This window comes from Odocoileus virginianus, chromosome 15 (assembly GCF_023699985.2).
Source record: "Odocoileus virginianus isolate 20LAN1187 ecotype Illinois chromosome 15, Ovbor_1.2, whole genome shotgun sequence".
NCBI classification, from domain to species: domain Eukaryota; kingdom Metazoa; phylum Chordata; class Mammalia; order Artiodactyla; family Cervidae; genus Odocoileus; species Odocoileus virginianus.
In genome coordinates, this window is record NC_069688.1 from 14,165,255 (window position 1) to 14,186,019 (window position 20,765).

At 46.0% G+C, this 20,765-nt stretch overlaps 1 protein-coding gene and 1 long non-coding RNA gene across 4 annotated transcripts in view; one reads left to right on the forward strand and one right to left on the reverse strand.

Annotated features, from left to right (window-relative positions):
- Positions 1-10,118, reverse strand: part of LOC110128309 (uncharacterized) — a 66,604-nt gene extending 56,486 nt beyond the window's left edge. The window contains exon 1 of the long non-coding RNA XR_002311118.2: positions 10,069-10,118. This is a non-coding gene — a long non-coding RNA (uncharacterized lncRNA). The remainder of the gene's footprint in view (positions 1-10,068) is intronic.
- Positions 903-20,765, forward strand: part of FBXO32 (F-box protein 32) — a 51,502-nt gene continuing 31,639 nt past the window's right edge. For 2 of the 3 annotated variants that reach the window (XM_020879036.2, XM_070477051.1), the window contains exons 1-4: positions 903-2,045; positions 8,103-8,215; positions 9,049-9,098; positions 10,153-10,245. In XM_020879036.2, the coding sequence (XP_020734695.1) occupies positions 1,930-2,045; positions 8,103-8,215; positions 9,049-9,098; positions 10,153-10,245 (372 nt within the window). In that variant the 5' untranslated portion in view covers positions 903-1,929. The remainder of the gene's footprint in view (positions 2,046-8,102; positions 8,216-9,048; positions 9,099-10,152; positions 10,246-20,765) is intronic. The other variant, XM_020879037.2, reaches the window with a different exon arrangement.

A 20,765-nucleotide genomic window follows, 5' to 3' on the forward strand; every position in this document is an offset into this window, starting at 1 on the left:
TTATGGTGGAAAACCTGAATCAGAAAACTCTGGCTACTTGAAAACAGACTTTGTTAAAAACATCTCCTTTCCCCTCCAACATGTACCCCTCCCAAGACACACACAATTTGTCTACTCTGAGCCTTAAAGATGGCAGAGTTGGTGGCTGCAGACGAGGGACTGTGGCGATATCTAGGAAGCAAGTGTAAGGTAACTCTTAAGCATGGAGATTTTACTCTGCTGTGACCACTCTTTGCAATTCAATCACCAAACGGAACAGATCATAAAGCACCATAAGTAGAAGTCAGGAAGAGAACGGCGATAGCCTGAGGTCAGCAGCCTCCCATAAGCATTCACCTACTCATAGGACAAATAGTTATGGAAGGCCTTCTCCAGGCCTGGCAAAGTGCTGGAGCTGGAGCTCCCCCGGAGTTTACACTCTCTGCAGAGAGTGGTAGCTTATTACCAAAAAGCAAACGGGGTGATTTCAGATTGTACAGTGGGTTGTGAAGAAACAAGCCTTGTGACCCTGGCTAAGTCACAGGCGTAACCTTTCTCAGGGGCTGGATCGCTGCCAGACTGGTCCTCCTGCTCGCGGCTAGGAGGATTAGGTGAATAAACTGAGGTCTGTGAGGGTCTAGGACTCCGGGGGCATTGCCTCCTCACTGTGGGCTTTGATCGAACTTCCTTCAGTCCCATCAGTCGGGCGGGGGGGCTTTCTGGAAAGTCTTGCCAAAACTAAAACAAAACTCCTGGCCTGATTCTTCCCGGAGGAGGGCCTAATAGCCCAGAGGATACCAAACAGCAAGGAAGAGGAAGGGGCTTAGCGGTTCTTCAGAACAAAAGCCCAGGCCCCGGCGTCCTAGAGGGAGGCTGGACAGTGAGCGGAGCTGGGACACATCTAACCTGCTCCCCCGCTGCGCTGTGCTGGGTCGGGCGCTGCAGCCGCCGGCGCCGCTCGCTTAGGCGCGCAGAGGGGTGGGGGACGGTCCCTGCTCTCCACTCCCACCGCGCGGGGACCAGCCGCCGCCAGGCCTCCTTCTCCTTCCTTTGCCACCCGGGGGACAGGTCTGACAACAGACTCTTCAACAGTTCGAGGGCAGAGGGAGGTGGAAGACAGTCCCTCCTTCCATCCCCGCCTCGCGGCGAATCCCCTCCTCCGCCGAGGAGATCGGGGTCTAGGCAGTGAGAGAGGCCAGGAGGCTGCGTCCCGCTACCCGGCTCCGGGCCGCGCAGTGCCGGTTCGGCTCCCGCAAGGCCGCTCGGAATCGCGGGGCTCGACTGTGACAGCTCGGGGCTGGGAGGCGGGGAGCCTCCTTTCTCCCCACCCCCGCTCCACAGCGATCCAGACGCCGCCCGGGCCTAGTCCTCCCCGCACCTCGCCAGGCCGGGAGCTGCAGGAGGACGAGGCTCAGTTTCCCCGAGCGCCCGGCTTCGCGCTCGGGCCGCAGCAGCTGCGCCCTTTGCGAACAAGAAGGGAGCGCAGAGGGGCCCGGGGCGGAGGGGCCAGTGGGAGCCCCGGCCCCGCAGCTCGGCTTCAAGTTTCCATCGGCGAGCGGTTGTGCAACAGCCAGAGGAGTAGGAGCCGCGGGCGCCTCGGAAAACAAGTCGAGCCTATAAACAAAGCCACGTGGCCTCCGGGCTGGGGGGGCCGGGCTAAGAGCAGGCGGCTCTTCCGGCAACAAAGAGCCGCGGCCGGCGGCCCAGGATAAATACGGCGGCCCGGACCGCAGCGCTGCACTGCAGCGAGCCTCGCGCGCCCCGCGACCCTCCATAGCGCGTTCCGCGAGCGCGGGCACCTCGCTCCGCACCCCCGATCCCGCAGCCGCTCCCTCACCGGCCCCCAAGCACCCCAAGCAGCCGCCCAGGGCGGGCGCGCCCCCGAGGCCGCCGGGCAGGTCCCCGTCCCTCAGTCCGTCTCGTGCATCCGTCGCATCCCCCGGCAGTGCCATGCCATTCCTCGGGCAGGACTGGCGGTCCCCCGGGCAGAGCTGGGTGAAGACGGCGGATGGCTGGAAACGCTTCCTGGACGAGAAGAGCGGCAGCTTCGTGAGCGACCTCGGCAGGTGAGGGGGTCGCCACCAACTTCAGCGGCGGTGGACAGACTCGGGCTGGCCTCTCGGAGTGGGGGGCGGGTGAATGGGACGCAGGCAGGCCGGAACAGGGTGAGGAGGGAGCCCCGGACCAGAAGGATGGAAGTGAATTATCCCGGGTTTCTGCAGAGATGTCGGCAGAGCACGGGTGTTTGGTTTCTCTTATTGTTCAAGGTCAGCGTCTCCAAGTGGGCACTTCTTACAGAATGCTGGTCCCTCTGAGAAACTGATCTTATCCCCAAACGCTAAAACTTAGACCCAACTTCAGGGGTCCACTGCCTTAAAGGACACCAGCGTCGTGCGATTTGCGTGGGGGGTAGGGGTGGGGGGTGAGCGCCGGCGAGTGGGCCGCATGACCTTCATCCTGGGGTGGACCCTGGGGTGGCGGGGCTCTGAGCACAAGTCTGAGACGGGATTGGACACGGGTCTCGGCCGCCGCGCCTCCAGGCTCTTCCCACGCACAGGCGACCACAGAGTGGGCAGGGAAGATGAGTAACCGGGAAGGGGCGACAAGATGGTCCCTGGGGCATCCGTGCTGGCGGAGCGATGGTAAAGACCCGAGGAGGCAGAGCTGCGGAGGAGGGGAGGGAGGTGGGGTGAGACTCCCACAAGCCCTCGGCCTCTGGGAGGACCGCGTCTTTGCACCTGTTTCCTCAGTAGCCCTTTCGGGCGTTTTCTTTGTATAGTGAGTGCGCCCCCATTTCAGGTGATGCCCATCCCCTGCAGAAAGTCCACCCGGCGTGGGTGAACCTCTGGAGTCAAGTTCCACCTGAACTGTCAGTGTGGTGGAAAATCTGAGTTTCCGAGGAGCCTGATGCCCCACCCCCATCCCGGTTAATAACACAGAAGCCGCGACTAAGGAGCTGGATGGCCTGGAGGCTGTCAGTCCTCATCACCACAGTTGGCACCCACATCGCTGCCATCTGGCCCAGAGGGGATCAGTGCAGCCTGCTTACCCTTGGGTGACTTTACCCGTGGCCTTTGGGGAAAACCACTGCTCCCCGCCCCCAGCCCTTAGACTGACTTTGGTGGAGAGTCCTGTACCTGGGCCAGCTTCCTACTCAGATTTACCAATGGTTGTTTGGCTGAGCCCCTGGCATTCAATTTTACAAAAACTATCAAGGAAATATGGTTATTTCAGTTTCCTGCCTTCCAGGGCCCCGCACCTGTTTGTGATTTGTGAAGCATCACTTTTTGTTTTCCAGTGGAAAAAAATAAAAGTAATTGATCTTGGGGGTCTGCCAGGGAAGACAAGAGCACATTGACCTTTTACTTTAAAGACACTTTGAGGTTGTCCCTGGGGAGTTTGGGTAGCACTCTAAAGAAATCTTACTTATGGAAACTCAGAAAATTTACAGAAAAATAAAAAGACTATCTGCTGTCTCTAGACTCTCTTAGGGACTCTAGTTGCCCATTTGATCTAAATTTTTCTCCCTGGACTAAAAGCTTTTTTTGTTTTTAGTATAGTAGAATGCAAGCCTCTTTCCTTCCTTCCTTCCTTCCTCCTCATTCCTAAGAAGTTGAGGATCTAATATTTTGGACTTTATTTTGAGGTGACAGTTTGGATTCTTCCTGGGGAGTGCAGCCGTGGTCTGCTCAGCTGTGTCCCAGCGGCTCACCCAGATACAAGCATAGGATGTTCCTCAGTGGGAGACAGACCAGTGGGTTCAGCAGGAGAGTTTCCAAATCAGAGGCTCTGCTTGGCATAAACATTCACACTGAATCTGCTCTGGGAGATAAGCTGGTGTCACTCCCATTTAGAAAAGTGGTGCCTCTCTCTCCATAGTAGGGGAGACCTAGAGACAGGTTTACCTTACCACGAAAGTTTACCCTTAGCTTCCCACCTCTCTCTCTGCTTGAACCTCCTTTCTTTCCTCCCTTTTCAGGCCATCTGAGCTAGAACTGCCACCCTACCACCATCATCACAAATGGTGATCCACTTAGTGACCACTTGGGGCTCTTGGATGAGTCAGATTTGAGGACTCATTTGGTAGCTCCTAGCAAAGCAGCTCCCTGTTTGTTTGCAGAGTATTTTTTTCCCCCAGCAATTGTAAACAGTCCCTTCCCTACTTCACATGAGAAGTCTGCCAATTTCTTCAAAGCCGTTGGCCTTCTGAGACCCGGGTTTACAGGCTCAAATATCCCTCCTGTTTTCAGTCCTGGTGATGTTGCTCTGTGATGTCAGGTTTGGGCAGCCAGCCTGCCTACTCAGGTGAAGCTGAATGCCTCTCCTGTTAGGAGAAAACAAAAGGCAGGCCCTTTCGAAAGAGAGGGAGGGGGGTGGATGTGCAACGGAGGCCTGCAAGAAGAGGCCTCAGGCACTTAGTCTGATTCCACCTCCCATTCTGTGAGCTGCCTGGACAAGAGTGGGGGCGCGGGGGTGGGGGGGTGAGGGTGCCCTTGGTATGTTGCAACCTGGGGACCATGGTGTTTTTTGTGAGTGGACCACAGCTTCTCTGCCCAGAGCACCTTCTCTGGACCCTGCTGGCCATTCTCTCTGTGTCCCAGGCCCTGTCTTCTTCCAGCAGCAGAATGTTCCAAAACCCCATCACAGCCAAGTGCCCTGAACTGAGATCAAGGGAGGATTTCAGATAAGCTTCAAGGAGGGTGCCCTGTGAAAAAGTTGAAACTACCTAAGAGGAATGGCAAGTGTTACATTTGGGCAGATGAAAAAAATTCAAGGAAAGAGTTCAGCAGGAATTAGGGTGATCCAAGAGAGCTTCAAGGAACTGGTGGTTGAGCCACCTCGCAAGCAGTCCTGCTCACCAATAACCCCCAGCCCTGCCCTGCCCCACCCCCCAGATGAGTCATCTCAGCTCCCTGAGCGTGGGCTACCCTTCTGCAAGCCTGCAGGGGTGCCTCTGAAAACTCCAAAAGTACAGCTAAGGCTGAACCAGGAAGCAGGAAGTTTACCCTGGTGCCCTGGGTGCACAAATAAAAACAAGCAAATAAAATAGTGAATAAGCAAATAAAATAATAGTTAAGATTTTTATGAGCACTTACTGTGTGCAAGGCAGTGTTCTCAGAGCTTCATATACTAGGCTGTTTGTTTTGCCACAACAATGGGGTTCTCGCCCTGTGAGTCTGACAATTTGGGTATGTATTGGAGTAAATTAGCCTAGAACTCTCATTGGCCTTAATCTACAACTAACCCTTAGGAGTAGGCCACAGCTTTCTCCAAATGGTCTATTACAAATGAAATGAGAATTAGGACTTCTTTTTTTTTTTTCTTCCCTGCCTTTGTCTCTGCTGCCAAATGCACTTATTTTGAAATCTTCCATTTTTTTTAAAGTTGTCTTTAAGTATCTTGGTATGTGTGTGATGACAGTACAGGGCTGGAAGAGGTCTTTTTTCCCTTATTCTAGGCCTGTGCCTATAAAAATCAAGATTAGTTAGAACTGACTATAAAATAGCAAGTTACTGGTTACTACTGCATTTAATGAAGAAGACAGCCTCTTTAAATGGTTTTGCTTATAAAAAAAAAGTCATGGTTCCCAAATGATGGTGGCTTTTCTTGTTCAAAATTTCAGTTGTAATTTTCCATTGGCTTTGCATTTTCTTGAAATGGACATAATTGAACTCTCAAAATAGCCTCTAACTGAATATATTATTGCTTAAAAGAAAACATATAAGCAGGCAACACAAATAAACCCCGTGGTCCTTCCTTCCAGTCCCTACCCCTGAAGTCCAAAACCTAAGTGAAAAGTGCAGGGTTTCTCTTTGGTTAAAGCTTTTCTACATTCTCCAGTGGGAAAGCATCATCAATTATGTTGAATTCTTCTTAAAACTAGCTTTGGAAATGAGTCACTCAGGCTTAAAGCAGGTTATTGTTATTTCTGTGAGGAAAGCAAGTGCTCAAATTCCTTTGAGGAATGTTTTCAATTAGAAAAGAATAAGATGAAAGATAAATATTTAACATTGCTAAGGAATGGTCACAATCTATGGCCCAGGCCCCGAAATGCTCTGCTAAACCTTGAATGTGTGATTGAGAATAAGACAGCTTCATTTTGTGGCTCTGTCTACGTGGAATTCAGGCTGTAGGTGTCTGCTCACAGTGCCAGTGTGTGTTTCCTTTAAAAATAAGTCTTCGTGTGATATTTTTACACGAAATGGCCTCAACTTTGTTTTCTAAAGCTGTTCTCAGCTTTGGTACATCATGGACCAGTCAAGTGACTTTCCATTTTCCTCCCTTCTCCTCAGCGTTGACAGAAATTTCTTAAATTAGCTCTAAGGACTCTGAATTCTGCTCCCTGTTTCTGCTGCCCCTCTTATCCTGCTGACCTTGGCACCGGGCAGCTGGCTGCTCAACGGTTTCGTGCCCCTAGAGCCGTGCAAGCAAATACACACTCACGTGTGATACAGCGCCAGGCCCCAAACACTCACCCTGGGCTCAGTGAGACTTAGTGTTCCCTAAGACAGGGCATTTCTACAGTAAACCCGCTGAAACCTCAAAGTATCCTGTATCCCGGAATGAGAAGGAGAGGGCTAATGATATTAGGAAGCTCAATAAATGGTATTAAGCTTGGCCTTCTGAGGGAAGATTAACAAATGACTGATTATCCATCAAGCCTATCCCTCTGGGTCCAGAAACACTGAGCATATTGTTGGTGCTATCACATGTAAGCATGTTAGCAAGATACTTATTGTACTTATTGAAGTACTGGAGAGATCATTGTATTGATAGCAATAGGATACTGGAAATTGTTTTTCAACCCCTCTCTTCTCTTTTACATAATACTCATAACATGGAGAAGTGCAACTGTACCTCATCTTATCCAACAGATGTTGGTCCAAACAAGATATAAATCAAATCATATTTTAAATTCAGCAAAAGAATTCAGAAAGTTAAAGGGCTCTAATATATGGTTGATGTAAGAAAAAAAAAACCTAGTTGATGTTTTACTGGTTGACATTATAAATCTTGCCTGAAAAAAATAAAAATTCTGCCTGGCATACGCATACCCCATGGGGGTTGGGAGGTGGGGGTAGGGGGATCTTTTCATTATATCTTCTCAATATTTCTCCTGCATTCCTTCTGCAGAAACTCTTTGGAGATTTACTCTCAAGTCCCATTACATGATAGGACTCCATCAGCCCCCCAAAGACAGCTAAGCTTACTGAAGGAAATATGCCCCAACCCAAGTTGAAACTGTACATTGTTTAGTGACCTGTGAATTGGCCAGTTCTGTCTTTTCAGCCCTAATAGATGTGTGAGTTGTAAATTCAGCTTGTTTCATTTAGGACTCAAGGTCTTCACCTCACAACATGATGCCTAGGGTTAGTCAAGGAATGATATGAAACCTAAACAACTGATACTATATGCTGAACACCTCCTAGAAATACAGTCTATAAGTCAGACTTCTGTAAATGTTTTAAAGACAAGAGGGGAGCATGCTAATTAAAAGCAGCTTGGGATGGGGAGGGAGATGGGAGGGAGGTTCAAGAGGGAGGGGACACATGTCCACCTATGGCTGATTCATGTTGATGTTTGACAGAAAACAACAAAATTCTGTAAAGCAATTATCCTTCAATTAAAAAATTAATTAATAAATAAATAAATAGGTCAAAGATATGGTATGTGAATCATATCTCCATAAAGCTATTTTTTTAAAAGCAGCTTGAGGTGGATGATTTTTGCAAAATGAAAATAATTGTGTATTATAGTGATGCCAGTAGCCTCTCTCCCCACCATTCATAATTTTTACTTAAAATAATGTTGCTGTACCCTGGGTGGCTCTTAAAAGAGTGCAGAGCTATGTATCTAATACAATGGCAAACACTGTTGGGCATTCAAAATGAAATGTGACACTATTTTCAAAATGAGATGTGACTAATAGAGATGTGACACTATTTTCTTCCTAAAAGAGGCAAGACTGGGCCTGTGCAGACTTCTTTTGAGTGATTATTTCATTGCTTTGTTTGAGGAGCACATATGATTGAGTTTTATAACTGCAGTGAGTTATTTATAGAAACAGCTCATGTTAAAGTATAACTGTTACAGCTCATCCTCTCTGGTCTTATTATTCCTAGTTACTGCAGCAAGGAAGCATACAATAAGGAGAATCTTTTCAACAGCCTGAACTATGACGTTGCAGCCAAGAAGAGAAAGAAGGACATGCTGAATAGCAAAACCAAAACTCAGTGTAAGCCATTTGTTTTGAACTTAAGAAAGAAAGCTGTCTGAAGATCGTTTTGATTGGTTCTTGGGGCGGGGAATCACACTTCACATGTTTGGCATTGGCTTTCACATAGACTGTGTCACTGACAGAGGTTACAGGGATCTTTGCACTCGTAAACCTGGTTGTGCATTTTATGAGTGAGATTAATGTATTCTTTATAGTTTTGTTGTGTTTATAAGTCAGTTGCTAGTTGGGGTGTTTTTTCCTGGCTTGTCACTTATATTTGACATAGTTAGTTTAGTTATTATCCAGTGATATGGTCAGCTGAAGCACCAGTGTGTGCTTTCATTTGGAACTGGGTTTTGAGGCTTTGAACGTATATTTTTCCCCCCTTTCCTTGTAAAAATACTAGTAACAGTTCTAGATGCTGGATGTGTGAACGGAGAGTCTACATTTCTGTTAATAAGCAGGAATTACAGATCTTTAGTTGATTCCATCTGTACTGCATGGCTTCTTCATGTTATCTGTTTTATTTCTACTCCTTATGGCATTGTTTAACTTGTAGGCTTGGCATTTAACACAAACTTGTACTTGGGTATTAGATTTTTTTCTTTAATTTGGAGCTTTGGTATACTCGATCTGAGTATCAAAGACTTGAAATGCCCTCAACAATGTAAGTTATAACTCTGGTATTTATACACTGCAGAAATTAGGCATTTGCATCCCCTTAGACTGTCAGTGGAGTCTTTGTATGTTCTGTCAAAACTTTTTAACACTTTGGAGTAAATGAAAAATAAATGCAAACTCTTGGACATGTTGTAAATTTTAAAGCTATGGGGTTTTATTTGTCTTTTTAGATTTCCACCAAGAAAAATGGATCTATGTTCACAAAGGAAGTACTAAAGAGGTGAGCACTCATCTGTTTGTTAAGGAGAATGCTTATTTATACCTGCCCTAGGAGAGTATAGGACTGTCTCTTTGGGTGTGGGTGGTGCTGGCTTGCAGCCCACTACCTAGCTGACCATTAGTTTGGGGCTACAGAGAGAGAGGCTAAAGTCTCTAGGTGGACTCCCCAGTTGTTCAGTGAGATGATGACTGTAAAAGTGCTTAATGGAGATGAATATTTGCATCTCAAAGGCTGAAACTGTTATAAAGTTCCAGTCTTTCCCTCAGGACAATGCCTCCCTTTTGTTCTAACATCACTTTTAGACTTCAACTCGGTTCATTTTACCCCTGGAGGTTTAATTACTAAATACAGTAGAAGTTTTTGTGCCTGCCTGGTGTGATGCTGCACACACAAGATGCAGAAAAGAACACGACATTGTAATATCTCAATTTGCATGCCAGATTGATAGAATTTCTACCCCTTCAGGGACCTTGGAGAACTAGTTCCCTCTGTGATTTGAGGCCCTGTGAGGGGGACAGTGATATACCCGAGACCACCCAGGTGCTGGGGGTAGAGCTGGGGCTGTGAGTCAGGGCTTTCCACCCTCGGTGCCTTGTGCATTCACAGGGGAAAGACCAAAACTTCTCTGGCTCCTTCATGAAGCCTTAAAAACACTTCTGATGATCACAGTGAGAAAAGCCCTAGAGATGTGAGGCAGGGTGGCAGACAGAGCTAACACACACAGGGTTAATTCTCCCTCCAGAAGTATGTTCCCGTGATCAACATACATCACATATCTATCTCCCAACCCTTCCTCAATAAACAAGTGCATGCGGAGGATAAGGGTCCACAGGGTACATGTCACAACTTCAGTCACTGACTAAAGCAACTGCCTGCGAACCACCCATCTTTGTGGCTCACGGGGGTGAGGGGTAAGGGGGTGGAGTTTCCCAGAAAGAGCTGATCATGGTGCAGGAAAGGAGCAGGTTACCTTAGATAGCCACCCAGCTGGTCGGCAGAGTCCAGGCAGATCATTCTAGAACGTGACCTCTGCACCCCCTGTTTTCACATTCAGCGCCATGGATACTGCACTCTGGGGGAAGCTTTCAACAGGCTGGACTTCTCAACTGCCATTCTGGATTCCAGAAGATTTAACTACGTTGTACGGGTAAGTCTCCATTGATTACCCAGACTCTCAAGTTGAAGTGTCTCTTTAGGTTGTCTTGAAGTAGCCCCCACCCCCACCCCTGCCCGATAAAAGTAACTTTTTAGGACCCTGGGCTACTTGAGGAAAGCAGAAAATGGCCTCCTCAACTTCCCCCTCCCTGGATGGACTTCCGGTTCCCGTATGGATCCTGTTAGGATGTCCCTGTGATAGGCGCCCCCAGACAGGGACACCATAATCCCTCACGGGAGCCACGGGGCGGGCAGCGTGGGCCCTGGCAGCAACATTGGCCAGAGAGAATTTAGCAGAAAACAAGTTGTAAAGCACCTTGGCTTGTTTTAAAAATTTTATGCCCCTCTGGTCATTCTCACTGGCCTTCCTCCTTGCCCAACTTTAGCTGACTCTGGGTGAACCTAAGACATTTTTGGTTTAAGCCTCAAAGCTGGGTGTTCAGGCACGTTGGAACCTTGTTTCCCTGACTCCCTTCTCCCACCCCTCCACCACCACGTGATGACAATATTCAGTCCCAGGTTCACTGCAAGCCTGAAACTACCTGCTTGGGTCAGTTGCTTCCTATTTTAAACCCTGAGTGGGGGAAAAAAAAATTAATGAGCTTTAGCAAAATATTAATGATGAAGGTAGTAAAATAAGTTAAGCCTAACCATGACCTTCAAGTCACTGATTCTTTTAAATTGCTCGGTGGCTGTTTCTCCCCCAAGCTCCCTTGTGTGTTGTTCTCAGCGGTTCCATCTGGGCGGTAGCAGCTGTTTGGGTTTTAGGATCAGAAGTAGGAGGCAGTTTTCCCCCTATGGGTGTTGGTCGGTCGGGTTTTTATTTTCTTTTTCCTGGGTTGTTGTGCCTCTCAGTGCTGTGTCAATGAGTCAGATGATTGCAGAGGCTGAGCCAGAGTGATGACATTCAAGCCCCCTTGAGGCCTGGATGGTTCACCTGTCATCTGGGCAGATACAGGCCTCGCTGTCCCAGATGACCTGATTTTAAAACACACGCACCACACTCACACACAAACCCAGGCCTCTTGTAGGTTAGAAGCTCCGAGCTGAGCCCATGGTCAGGTCTGTCTGTCTGCTCAAATGAGCCCTTATTCCAGGCCAAAAGGGATAACAATCAGAGACCTTCCTGATGAGATGTTCATGTCATTCAGTGTGACTCTGCTGACTCTGCTGACACTGGGAGCCCACAACCCAGTGCAGGCTGGTTGGAGTGAGGTCCAGGAAGACCTGGAACTTGCCACTAAGAAGGTGAATAGTTTCCAGTCTCCCAGATCTGATGTCTTGATCCCAAACTGATCAGCATATGGTTAGTTTTTAGATGGTTCTCCTTTCTACCTGTTCTCCTTTCCACAAGAAATAAGATAAAGCAAAGGAACAAGGAGTTGAATTGTGGAAATTATTTCAAGCAATTATGTGCACTGATACTTCTTAGCCTTCCTTTAACTGTGTAAAGTATAGGTACTTTTATTCTCTGTTTACATAAATAGAGAGGTACAGAGAAGCAAATGACCTGTCCAAGGTCACAAAGCTACATAAGGGAAGATAGCCAAATCTGAAACCGGCAGTTAAAGTCCACACTCTTTAGCTGCTACAAGGAGGAGCTCCATATAAGCAAAGGACTGAAAGTAAAACAGCCTGCGGTCAGAGCTCAGCACCACCTCTTTCATGTTGTTTCACCCTTACGTTCCCAAGTGGGAGAAGGACTTGGAATAACCTAACTTCACAGAGTAGCTGTGAAACTCAGTAACATACATGGAAATTTTCTGCAGACCAGAATATGTTAGTCAAAGTCAGCTACTAATATTTGTTATTACCTACCTATCAAAATTACTGTTTATAAGAATCAACTCTAATTGATCACACAAGGCAATTTTATTTCTGGGAATTCAATTAATATTTTTGATTATAATGACAAGATTTTATAATTGGTAAGCTTTTCCAGACTTAATTTTTTAAGTTTTAGGCTAGTTGACTATTAAATCTTCTTGTGTGTTTAAAAAATTATTGTTTATTCTCCCTGAAAGACCTTTTCAATTTGGTTGATTTTTTTTAAAAAATGTTTTTCTACTTTAAAAAAAAAATACCTGGAGAATAATGCCCTTTCCTCTTGATTAAAACTCAGCATGAAGAACTTGTGTCTAACAGTATGAGCACAATCTCCTAATCTTGAAGTTAAAGAAACTATTGAATGCTTTCTGTTATTAGGTTCAGAAAGGGGGAAAATATCTATTTTGGAAAGAATAATCTTTTTTTCCTCTTCACTGTTAGAGTCCTCTGTAATTTGAGAAATGTTATTTTTATAAAGAGCTTAAAACATTTTAATGATAGGCACCACATTTTGAGGGTTTTCTTCTAAGGAACTTAAGACACTTAAGTTGTTCTCAAATAGTCTTCTTATCCTTAAAGCAACTTTGCAAAGTAGCTTGCCAGTGTTTTATCCTCATCTTACTGCTTTGGCCTAATGGTTTCTTAATACTACAATGATTCCTCAGTACCAGAAGATCAACTCTGAAGCCTTCAAATTTGTTTAACCTCTTTAAAGACAAAGTACATTTAAAAAAATGTATCGTGTTCATACTGGCTATCAATCTCCATAAAAGAGACAAGCAGAGGGAATGAAAAAGATGGCCAACACTCCTATCTCAGTGTTATGAGTTTTATCAGATAGCATGAAAATTTTGTGGAACTTTTAGAATCAGAAATTTGACGATAAATTGGAGAGGTTTTTATATAACATTTATACCTTTGTTTAATTGGCTTTAGGCTACACTGATTGCCTCTACCCACTTCTCTCCATACCACCAGTGGCTTAAACACAATTTTAACTGTGGTTTTTAAAGATGATTTAAAATCTCTAAAAGCAGCAACTTACCCACTTATGAAAGGTCACTTTTTAAAAAATGGGTTTACACCATGCCTCCAGACCAACACATTTCGGAAATTCCCCTGGGGAGCCGGTGAAGATTCCAGGAGATGGGCCAGTGGTGGGGTTAGAACGTAACCAGGAAAACACAAGTGCTGACTAACCCATCCAGGGCACAGAGAGCCCAACAGAGAAAGCGAGTCTCTGGAAGACACACAGTTGCACATTAGAAGCTTTTTTTCTCTAGGAAGCCCACCTCTAGTGCATTTAAGTTCATCAGCTGAAGGTGGTACCCTGGCATTGCTACTTAAGTTTATCCCCCAGTTGATACTAGTGTGTTTTCAAGTTTGCCAACCAGCCCAGAAACCACTTGGGAGCCCAACTTATATTTTGCATAATAAGTTTTTAAACAAGACACACTGAGGCATGAGTGCAAGAGAGGGCTTTAACACTCTAATGCCAGAATGATCTTTGGTTCTCCCAGCTCTCTCTATGGCATGAGAATGTGGCCAAGTACCTGGTAACTCTAGAAGCTGTCTTTAGATCAGGAAGAAACTTGAATAGCAATTTCCTGACCGTAATGAGGGGATTCCCAGGTGGCAGTAGTGCTAGTGGTAAAGAACCCACCTGCCAACGCAGGAGACGTAAGAAATGCAGGTTCAGTCCTTGGGTCGGAAAGATCCCCTGGAGGAGGGCATGGCAACCCACTCCAGTATTCTTGCCTGGAGAATCCCATGGACAGAGGAGCCTGGTAGGCTATGGTCTGTAGGGATGCAGAGTCGGACAGTTTAGCAATTTAGCCTGCACACACACATGACCTTAATGAATTGCCCCTTGTGTGCAACAGTTGGGGAAGGACAAACAAAAAGTTTGCAACCACACTCTGTCTGTTCCTCTGCCACAGAGAACATCCACAACCTAAACCGATGCACGTTTTTATTTTTTTCTGCATTACAGCCCTAAGTCCATTTGAATGTTTCCAGCAAGTTACTGCCTTCTTACCACCCCCTAAAAATCTTTTTCCAAAAACATGTTTTAGTTTAAGTTGACTGGCGGTTTGGCAAACGAAAGGCTGAAATATGGCACGATGATGACTCAAATTTAAACCCAATGCCTTCAATTAAAGGCATGCTGTTGCCAAGCCCCTGGTGGGTCATGATGTGTGCGGGCAGCTGGGCCCTGCACCGGGTCCCTCTGCCCAAGTGACCTTGGATTAATCTGGTGGTGCACAGCCTTCCTTTGCTTAAAGTTCGAGTCCTGCCCCCTGGGTCTTAAAACCGGTGGTATCTTTTTCCTTCGGGACTGAGAAACGGGGATGGAAGGAAGGAGCTCAGCCCTCCCAATGACAACAAAATCAAAGGAGCGGAGCCCTAAGCCTGTTTGAAAATGATGGCAGAAGTGGTTGCAAACTGGGAGAATCCACTGTAGGGTATTAGCAGTGAGGGTCCCGAGCTAATCTTAAAGTGAATGCTGGCTGATTAGGGTGCTGGCGATTTTACCAAGCAGTGCTGCATCTCAGAATTCCTAGCTTTCTCAGTCATCCTAAGCATTTAGGCAAGGAGATCCTGCAATTTCTAGGTGCCCTCAGAAGTGGGGGACACTCACAGACCTTGAGGGTATGACCAAAGAATTGGAGGGGTACATGCAGAAATAGGGGGCTACCTACAGAAGTGGGGGTGCCCACACAATGACAAAAGTAACAGAGTACTTGCAGAAGTAGGGGGTACCCACCAAAGTGGGGGCACCCCCAAAAATGGAGGAAGGCTTAAAGACCAGAATAGTGGTGTTTTTGACCATGGACACCTGACAGTACATTGATAATTTAAGCACATATTCTCAATTTATATATATTCATAAATTCATTTGTAAATCGTATACATATGCATGTATGCATGCTCAGTTGCTTCAGTCATGTCCAATTCTTTGCTCCCCTATGGACTATAGCCCACCAGGCTCTTCTGTTCAAGGGATTCTCCTGGCAAGAATACTGGAGTGGATTTCCATGCCTTCCTGCAGGGGATTTTCCCAACCCAGGGAGTGAACCCATGTCTCCTGCATCTCCTTCATTGCAGGTGGATTCTTTATTCACTGAGCCACCTGGGAAGCCCCATATGCCTCTAAAAGGTGCTAATAATGGTAACCACTGTCCTGTTGCTACAAAATTAAATGGAATTTAATCACTTGAAATGCCTTTGAACAGTACCCAGTACATCCATTGTTGCTGTAACTATTGTCATCTTTAGGGTCATAATTAGGCATTAGAAAATATATGAAAATAGAAATTAAAGATGAAATAAAATATAGAGATTGACTTTTTTATGATTTTTCTACCTGATTTTCTTTCCCATCCCACTTTGGAGATGGAGAAACACTGGAGGCAGATTCTTGGAAGATGTTGAACCTGAGAGTATCCTTCCTTGAAGGAAGGCCAGGATTTACCCAGGTGGAGAGACAGTAGAAGGCTTTGCAGAGACAAATGGCATGAGCCCCACACTGGAGATAGAAAAAAGAGAAATGGAGAGTGATGGTGGACCAGGAGCCAAGGGCAGTGTGACAGTGAACCTGGTACAATCCTAGGGTGGAGGTAAAGAGGCTGAGTAGACAGGGAGCCTGATTTCAGCAGGCTCATTGTGGCAGACAGAGGTGCTCAGATCGATGCAACAGGGAACAGGGCATCATTCTAAGTTCAGAATTTTCTGGGATGGATAGAAGACAGAGAGGCAAGTTGCTCTCGGCTGAGAATACAATTGATTTGTATAAACTTGGCCCTCAGTTAGAGAGATGTTTCATTTGCAAATAATATTTACCCAATCTTGACATGCCTGGAGATTATTAATGTAGCCAAAATGCTCCCTCTTCCAACCTGTCAGTGTTCAGGCTCAAAGTCAGGACAAAACTTTCCAGGTTCTAATCTAGGTTGTCCCTTGAATAAATAAGGGTCTTGGAAGTACACAGAGCACTGCCTGATATAACCAAAGGTTTATGGCAGAAGACATAATTTTCCTATGGGCACCCAGCTTGGGTACTGAGCATGGGAGAATTGGCAGGGGCTTCTCCAAGTTTCTTAAAGCTTTTTCCTACGTTTGAGAATCCTTTGGCATGTTTTCTAACCAGACATGCATGTCCTTTAAACCTCACAGCCTACTGTCATAGGAAAAGGAGGAATTTAGGGATGAATTACATTTTTAACAATATTCTATGCAAGACAAAGTATGTTTGGGTGTGCATATTTCATGGCTAACCTCGGACCGACAAGACCAGGGCCGCTCCAGCTATACCGCTCCTTGAGTCTAACAGACAGGTGTGTTAAATATATGTGTATATAGTTGAGTGCCTGCCATGTGCCAGGTTGGCATAGTTGTTGCTGTTCAGTCACTAAGTCGTGTCCAACTCCTTGCGACCCAACGAACTACAGCACGCCAGGCTTCCCTGTCCTTCACTGTCTCCCTGTATTTGCTCAAACTCATGTCCATTGAGTCAGTGATGCCATCCAACCATCTCATCCTCTGTTGCCCCCTTCTCCTTTTGCCCTCAATCCTTCCTAGCATCAGTGTCTTTTCCAATGAGTCAGCTCTTCGTATCAGGTGGCAAAGTATTGGAACTTCAGCATCAGTCCTTCCAATGAATATTCAGGGTTGATTTTCTTTAGGATTGACTGATTTGATCTCCTTGCCATCCAAGGGACTCTCAAGAGGCTTCTCCAGCAGGTTGGAGTAGAGTGGTAAACAAAACAACCCTTTCTTCCTTGAGGTTTCTATCCCAACTAGACAGCCAGCAAGCAAGTAAACAAGATCATTTCAGACATGTACAAATGGAATGATGAAGAACAATGAAACCATAGTAAGATCTAGGAGAGTCCAGAAAGGACTCTCTGAGCTCTCAGCAGGCAGCATTGGAACCGAGACCTGCATGGAGCTGCCCGGAGGCGGGAATGAGCTCGAAGGTGGTTCAGGGAACCAGAGGTGGGCTGTGGAGCCAGAGTGGAGTGAGCTGGGGAAGGACTGGGCGCGATGAGGCTGGACAGGGAGTGAAGACCAGGTCAGGAGGACCTAGCCAGTCGTGGTCAGGCGGCTGAATTTTTTTCTAAGGGCCAAGGGAAGGCATTTGAGGGTTTCGAGCAGAGAGGTGACTTGAGCAAATTTATTTTTAAAAGTCTGAATTCTTGAAAAAAAAAAAAAGTCTGAATGCTATGATGAACCAAATGGAAGAGATGATAGAAACCTCTTTTCTGTGCAGCAAAGTGAGATATGAGGGCAGTCTTTTTCTGCCCATTCATCTTCCACACACCCCTGCAAGCTGTGGTTGGCATCCATTCCGAGATTGGCTGTAGGATGTTGCTGGCAACTAGATTTTTCTTCTCCGTGTGTCTAAGACTGGCATGAGTCAAAGCCGAAGGGCAGGATGTGGTTTCGGCATGCGGTGACCACCAGCCCTTCCTCCGGGAGCCCAGAACCGGTCCTGTTACAGCACAGCTAGTCACTGAGGGTCCTCCTGGATCCCCAGGCGGCCCCGCGGTAATGATAGCCTGGAATTAGAACCCTCTTCTCACCCCCACCCCGCCCCCACCTCTCTTTAAACACAGCCACAAATTACTGGCACCTGGACTAAAATTTGCCCAGCAGAAAACAAACAGCCATTTGCAAATAGTCCGTTTTCCTCTGCTTTTTCTCTTGTGGCCAGAGGCAAAGAATCCAGCTGGCTAAGTCATCTTGATAAATTGCTAGATACAGCTCTACACCCCTAGGCACACAGCTCCCTTGACACAAGTAATCAGTTCTGTCCTCCTTGCTACTAGTTCATACAATACTGGTTCTGGATCTGTAGAATTATACTGATGTGGAAAGTAGACCAATGTGATTTACCTAAAGCTATTGGCTTCCCTGATAGCTCAGTTGGTAAAGAATCCACCTGCAATGCGGGAGACCCTGCATGTTTGATTCCTGGGTTGGGAAGATCCACCGGGGAAGGGATAGGCTACCCACTCCAGTATTCTTGGACTTCCCTTGTGGCTCAGCTGGTAAAGAATCTGCCAGCAATGTGGGAGACCTGGGTTCAATCCCTGGGTTGGGAAGATCCCCTGGAGAAGGGAAAGGCTACCCACTCCAGTATTCTTGCCTGGAGAATTCCAGGGACTCTATAGTCCATGGGATCACAAAGAGTCTGACACAACTGAGCGACTTTCACACACACACACATTGCCTCATCACGACTGAACAACTAACACACACACAAACGTGTTGTTTGGAGAAGGACGTGGCAACCCACTCCAGTATTCTTGCCTGGAGAATCCCATGGGTAGAGGAGCCTGGCAGGCTACTGACCATGGGGTCACAAAGAGTTGGACGTGACAGCAACTAACACACACACACACAAACATGTTATTAACACTTTCTGGATATTATTTCTTTCTTAATGTTACAAGCTGATTACCTATCACAGGGTAATATTGATATAAGGTTTTCAGATCCTGTTTCCTAGAACATAGCAATACATGATATTACTACTGTTTTTAAGTTTGGCCCTAGATGCAAATTTGATTAGCCTTGAGAAACCAAAGTCCTTAAACTATCAGAAAAACCTGTTCTCGGGACTTCCCTGGTGATCCAGTGGTTAAGACTCAGCACTTCCACTGCAAGAGGCACAGGTTCAGTCCCTGGTCAGAGAACTAAGATCCCACATGGCACCTGGCATAGCCAAAAAATTAAAATAAATAAATATGTTCTTTGTTAGACGTATCTGGGCCCAAGTCCTGGCTTCTCTACTTGCTACAGCTATTGTGTCTTTAGATGAGTTGCATAATTTCTCAGGGCCACAGAATCCCCTTTTGACTAGTGGAGAACCCACTTCATTGCGTTGCCATTGAAGGTGAAATAAGATCACACATATAAGGTACTGAGCACAGTCACTGGCATTTGGCAACCACCGGTTGGTGTTAACAAAATAAGACTTCATGGTAGATGGAACTATGTGAATCATCGAATGTATCAACATTAACTTTTATCATCAGACAAGAAGCTATTAAATGTATCAGAACTATAATAAAAATGACAGAAAGGAATATGAGAATTTGAAAGAATTTAAGCATTTGGTTGACAATATATAAAATTGAATTACAACGATTCTAAAGATCTTTAAACCAGCTGTATTTTACCCTACTAATTCACTATGCCTTCCCTGGCAATAATTTTACCTAGTAATATTCTCTGTGCTGTGATAAAAACCAATGATAATAATTTATTGAGTATATTTTTGGTATCAGGCACTGTTCTAGGTGCTTTATGGATGCATTTAATCTTCACAACAATTCTAAAGTAGATACTGTTGTTACCATGTACATTTTAAAGCTAGGGAAACGGAGGCAGGCAGTCTGGCTCTAGAGCCCTCACTCTTGAGCTCTGTGATAAATATATATATCAAACTCTATACTCTATCAGAAGTTGACAGACTGTAGCCCAAGAGCGAAATCTGCCCCCCATGTCTCTTTTTATAAATAAAGTTTTATTGGAACACAGCCACACTTGTTCATTTCCATACTGTCCAGGGCTGCTTGGTACTACCATTGCTGAGTTAAGTAGTTGCAACAGAGACCTATGGCTCTCAAAGGCAAAAGTATTTACTGTTTAGCCCTTTACAGAAAAAACTTTATGGAAATGGTAACCCTTGATATCAACTTTATTTTTTTTTCCATTTATTTTTATTAGTTGGAGGCTAATTACTTTACATCATTGCAGTGGTTTTTGTCATACATTGAAATGAATTAGCCATGGATTTACATGTATTCCCCATCCCAGTCCCCCCTCCCACCTCCCTCTCCACCCGATCCCTCTGGGTCTTCCCAGTGCACCAGGCCCAAGCACTTGTCTCAATATCAACTTTAAACTTCACTAAAAGACTGGGATTTGGAAGGGAAAGAAATAGTACCTTATTGTAATGATGCCCTGTATTTGGTTTCTATATACTGATCTCATTTAATTCTCATTACAGCCCTGTGAAGTAGGTAGTCTTTTTTTTTTTAAGTTATTTATTTATTTTTGGTTGCGCATGCAAGCTTTCTCTAGTCGTGGAAAGCTGGGCTATTCTCTAGTTGCAGCGTGCAGGCTTCTCGTTGCAGCAGCTTCTCTTGCTGCAGAGCACAGGCTCTAGGCTTCCAGGCTTCAGTAGCTGTAGTGCACGGGCTTAGTTGCTCTGAGGCATGTGGGATCTTCCCAAACCAGGGGTCGAACCAGTATCCCCTGCATTGGCAAGCAGATTCTTAACCGCTGGGCCACCAGGGAAGTCCCAGGTAGTCATTTTTTTTTTTTTTTTTTGTCCACTTCGGAAATGAAAAAACTGAGGTTCTGGGAGGTAAAATGACTTACATCACAGATTAGACGGTAAACCCCCTGAGTCTAGGGATCGTGTGTCTTAATCCACGTCACCTACCACAACACTAGAACAGAACTGACATGCAGAAAACACTTGCTAAGTGATTGACAGATGCAAAGGTCACCCAGCTAGAGCATCCGGTCTCCTCCTATTCCAGGGCTCTCTCATGACCCCGAGGCTGCCTGGCAGTGAAAAGAAGGACTTTCTTTTGACACAGGGACAAACAGAGGGCGGCTGACATGTTATTCTTCTGCCAATTGACTGATTTTTGCTGCTCTATCTTG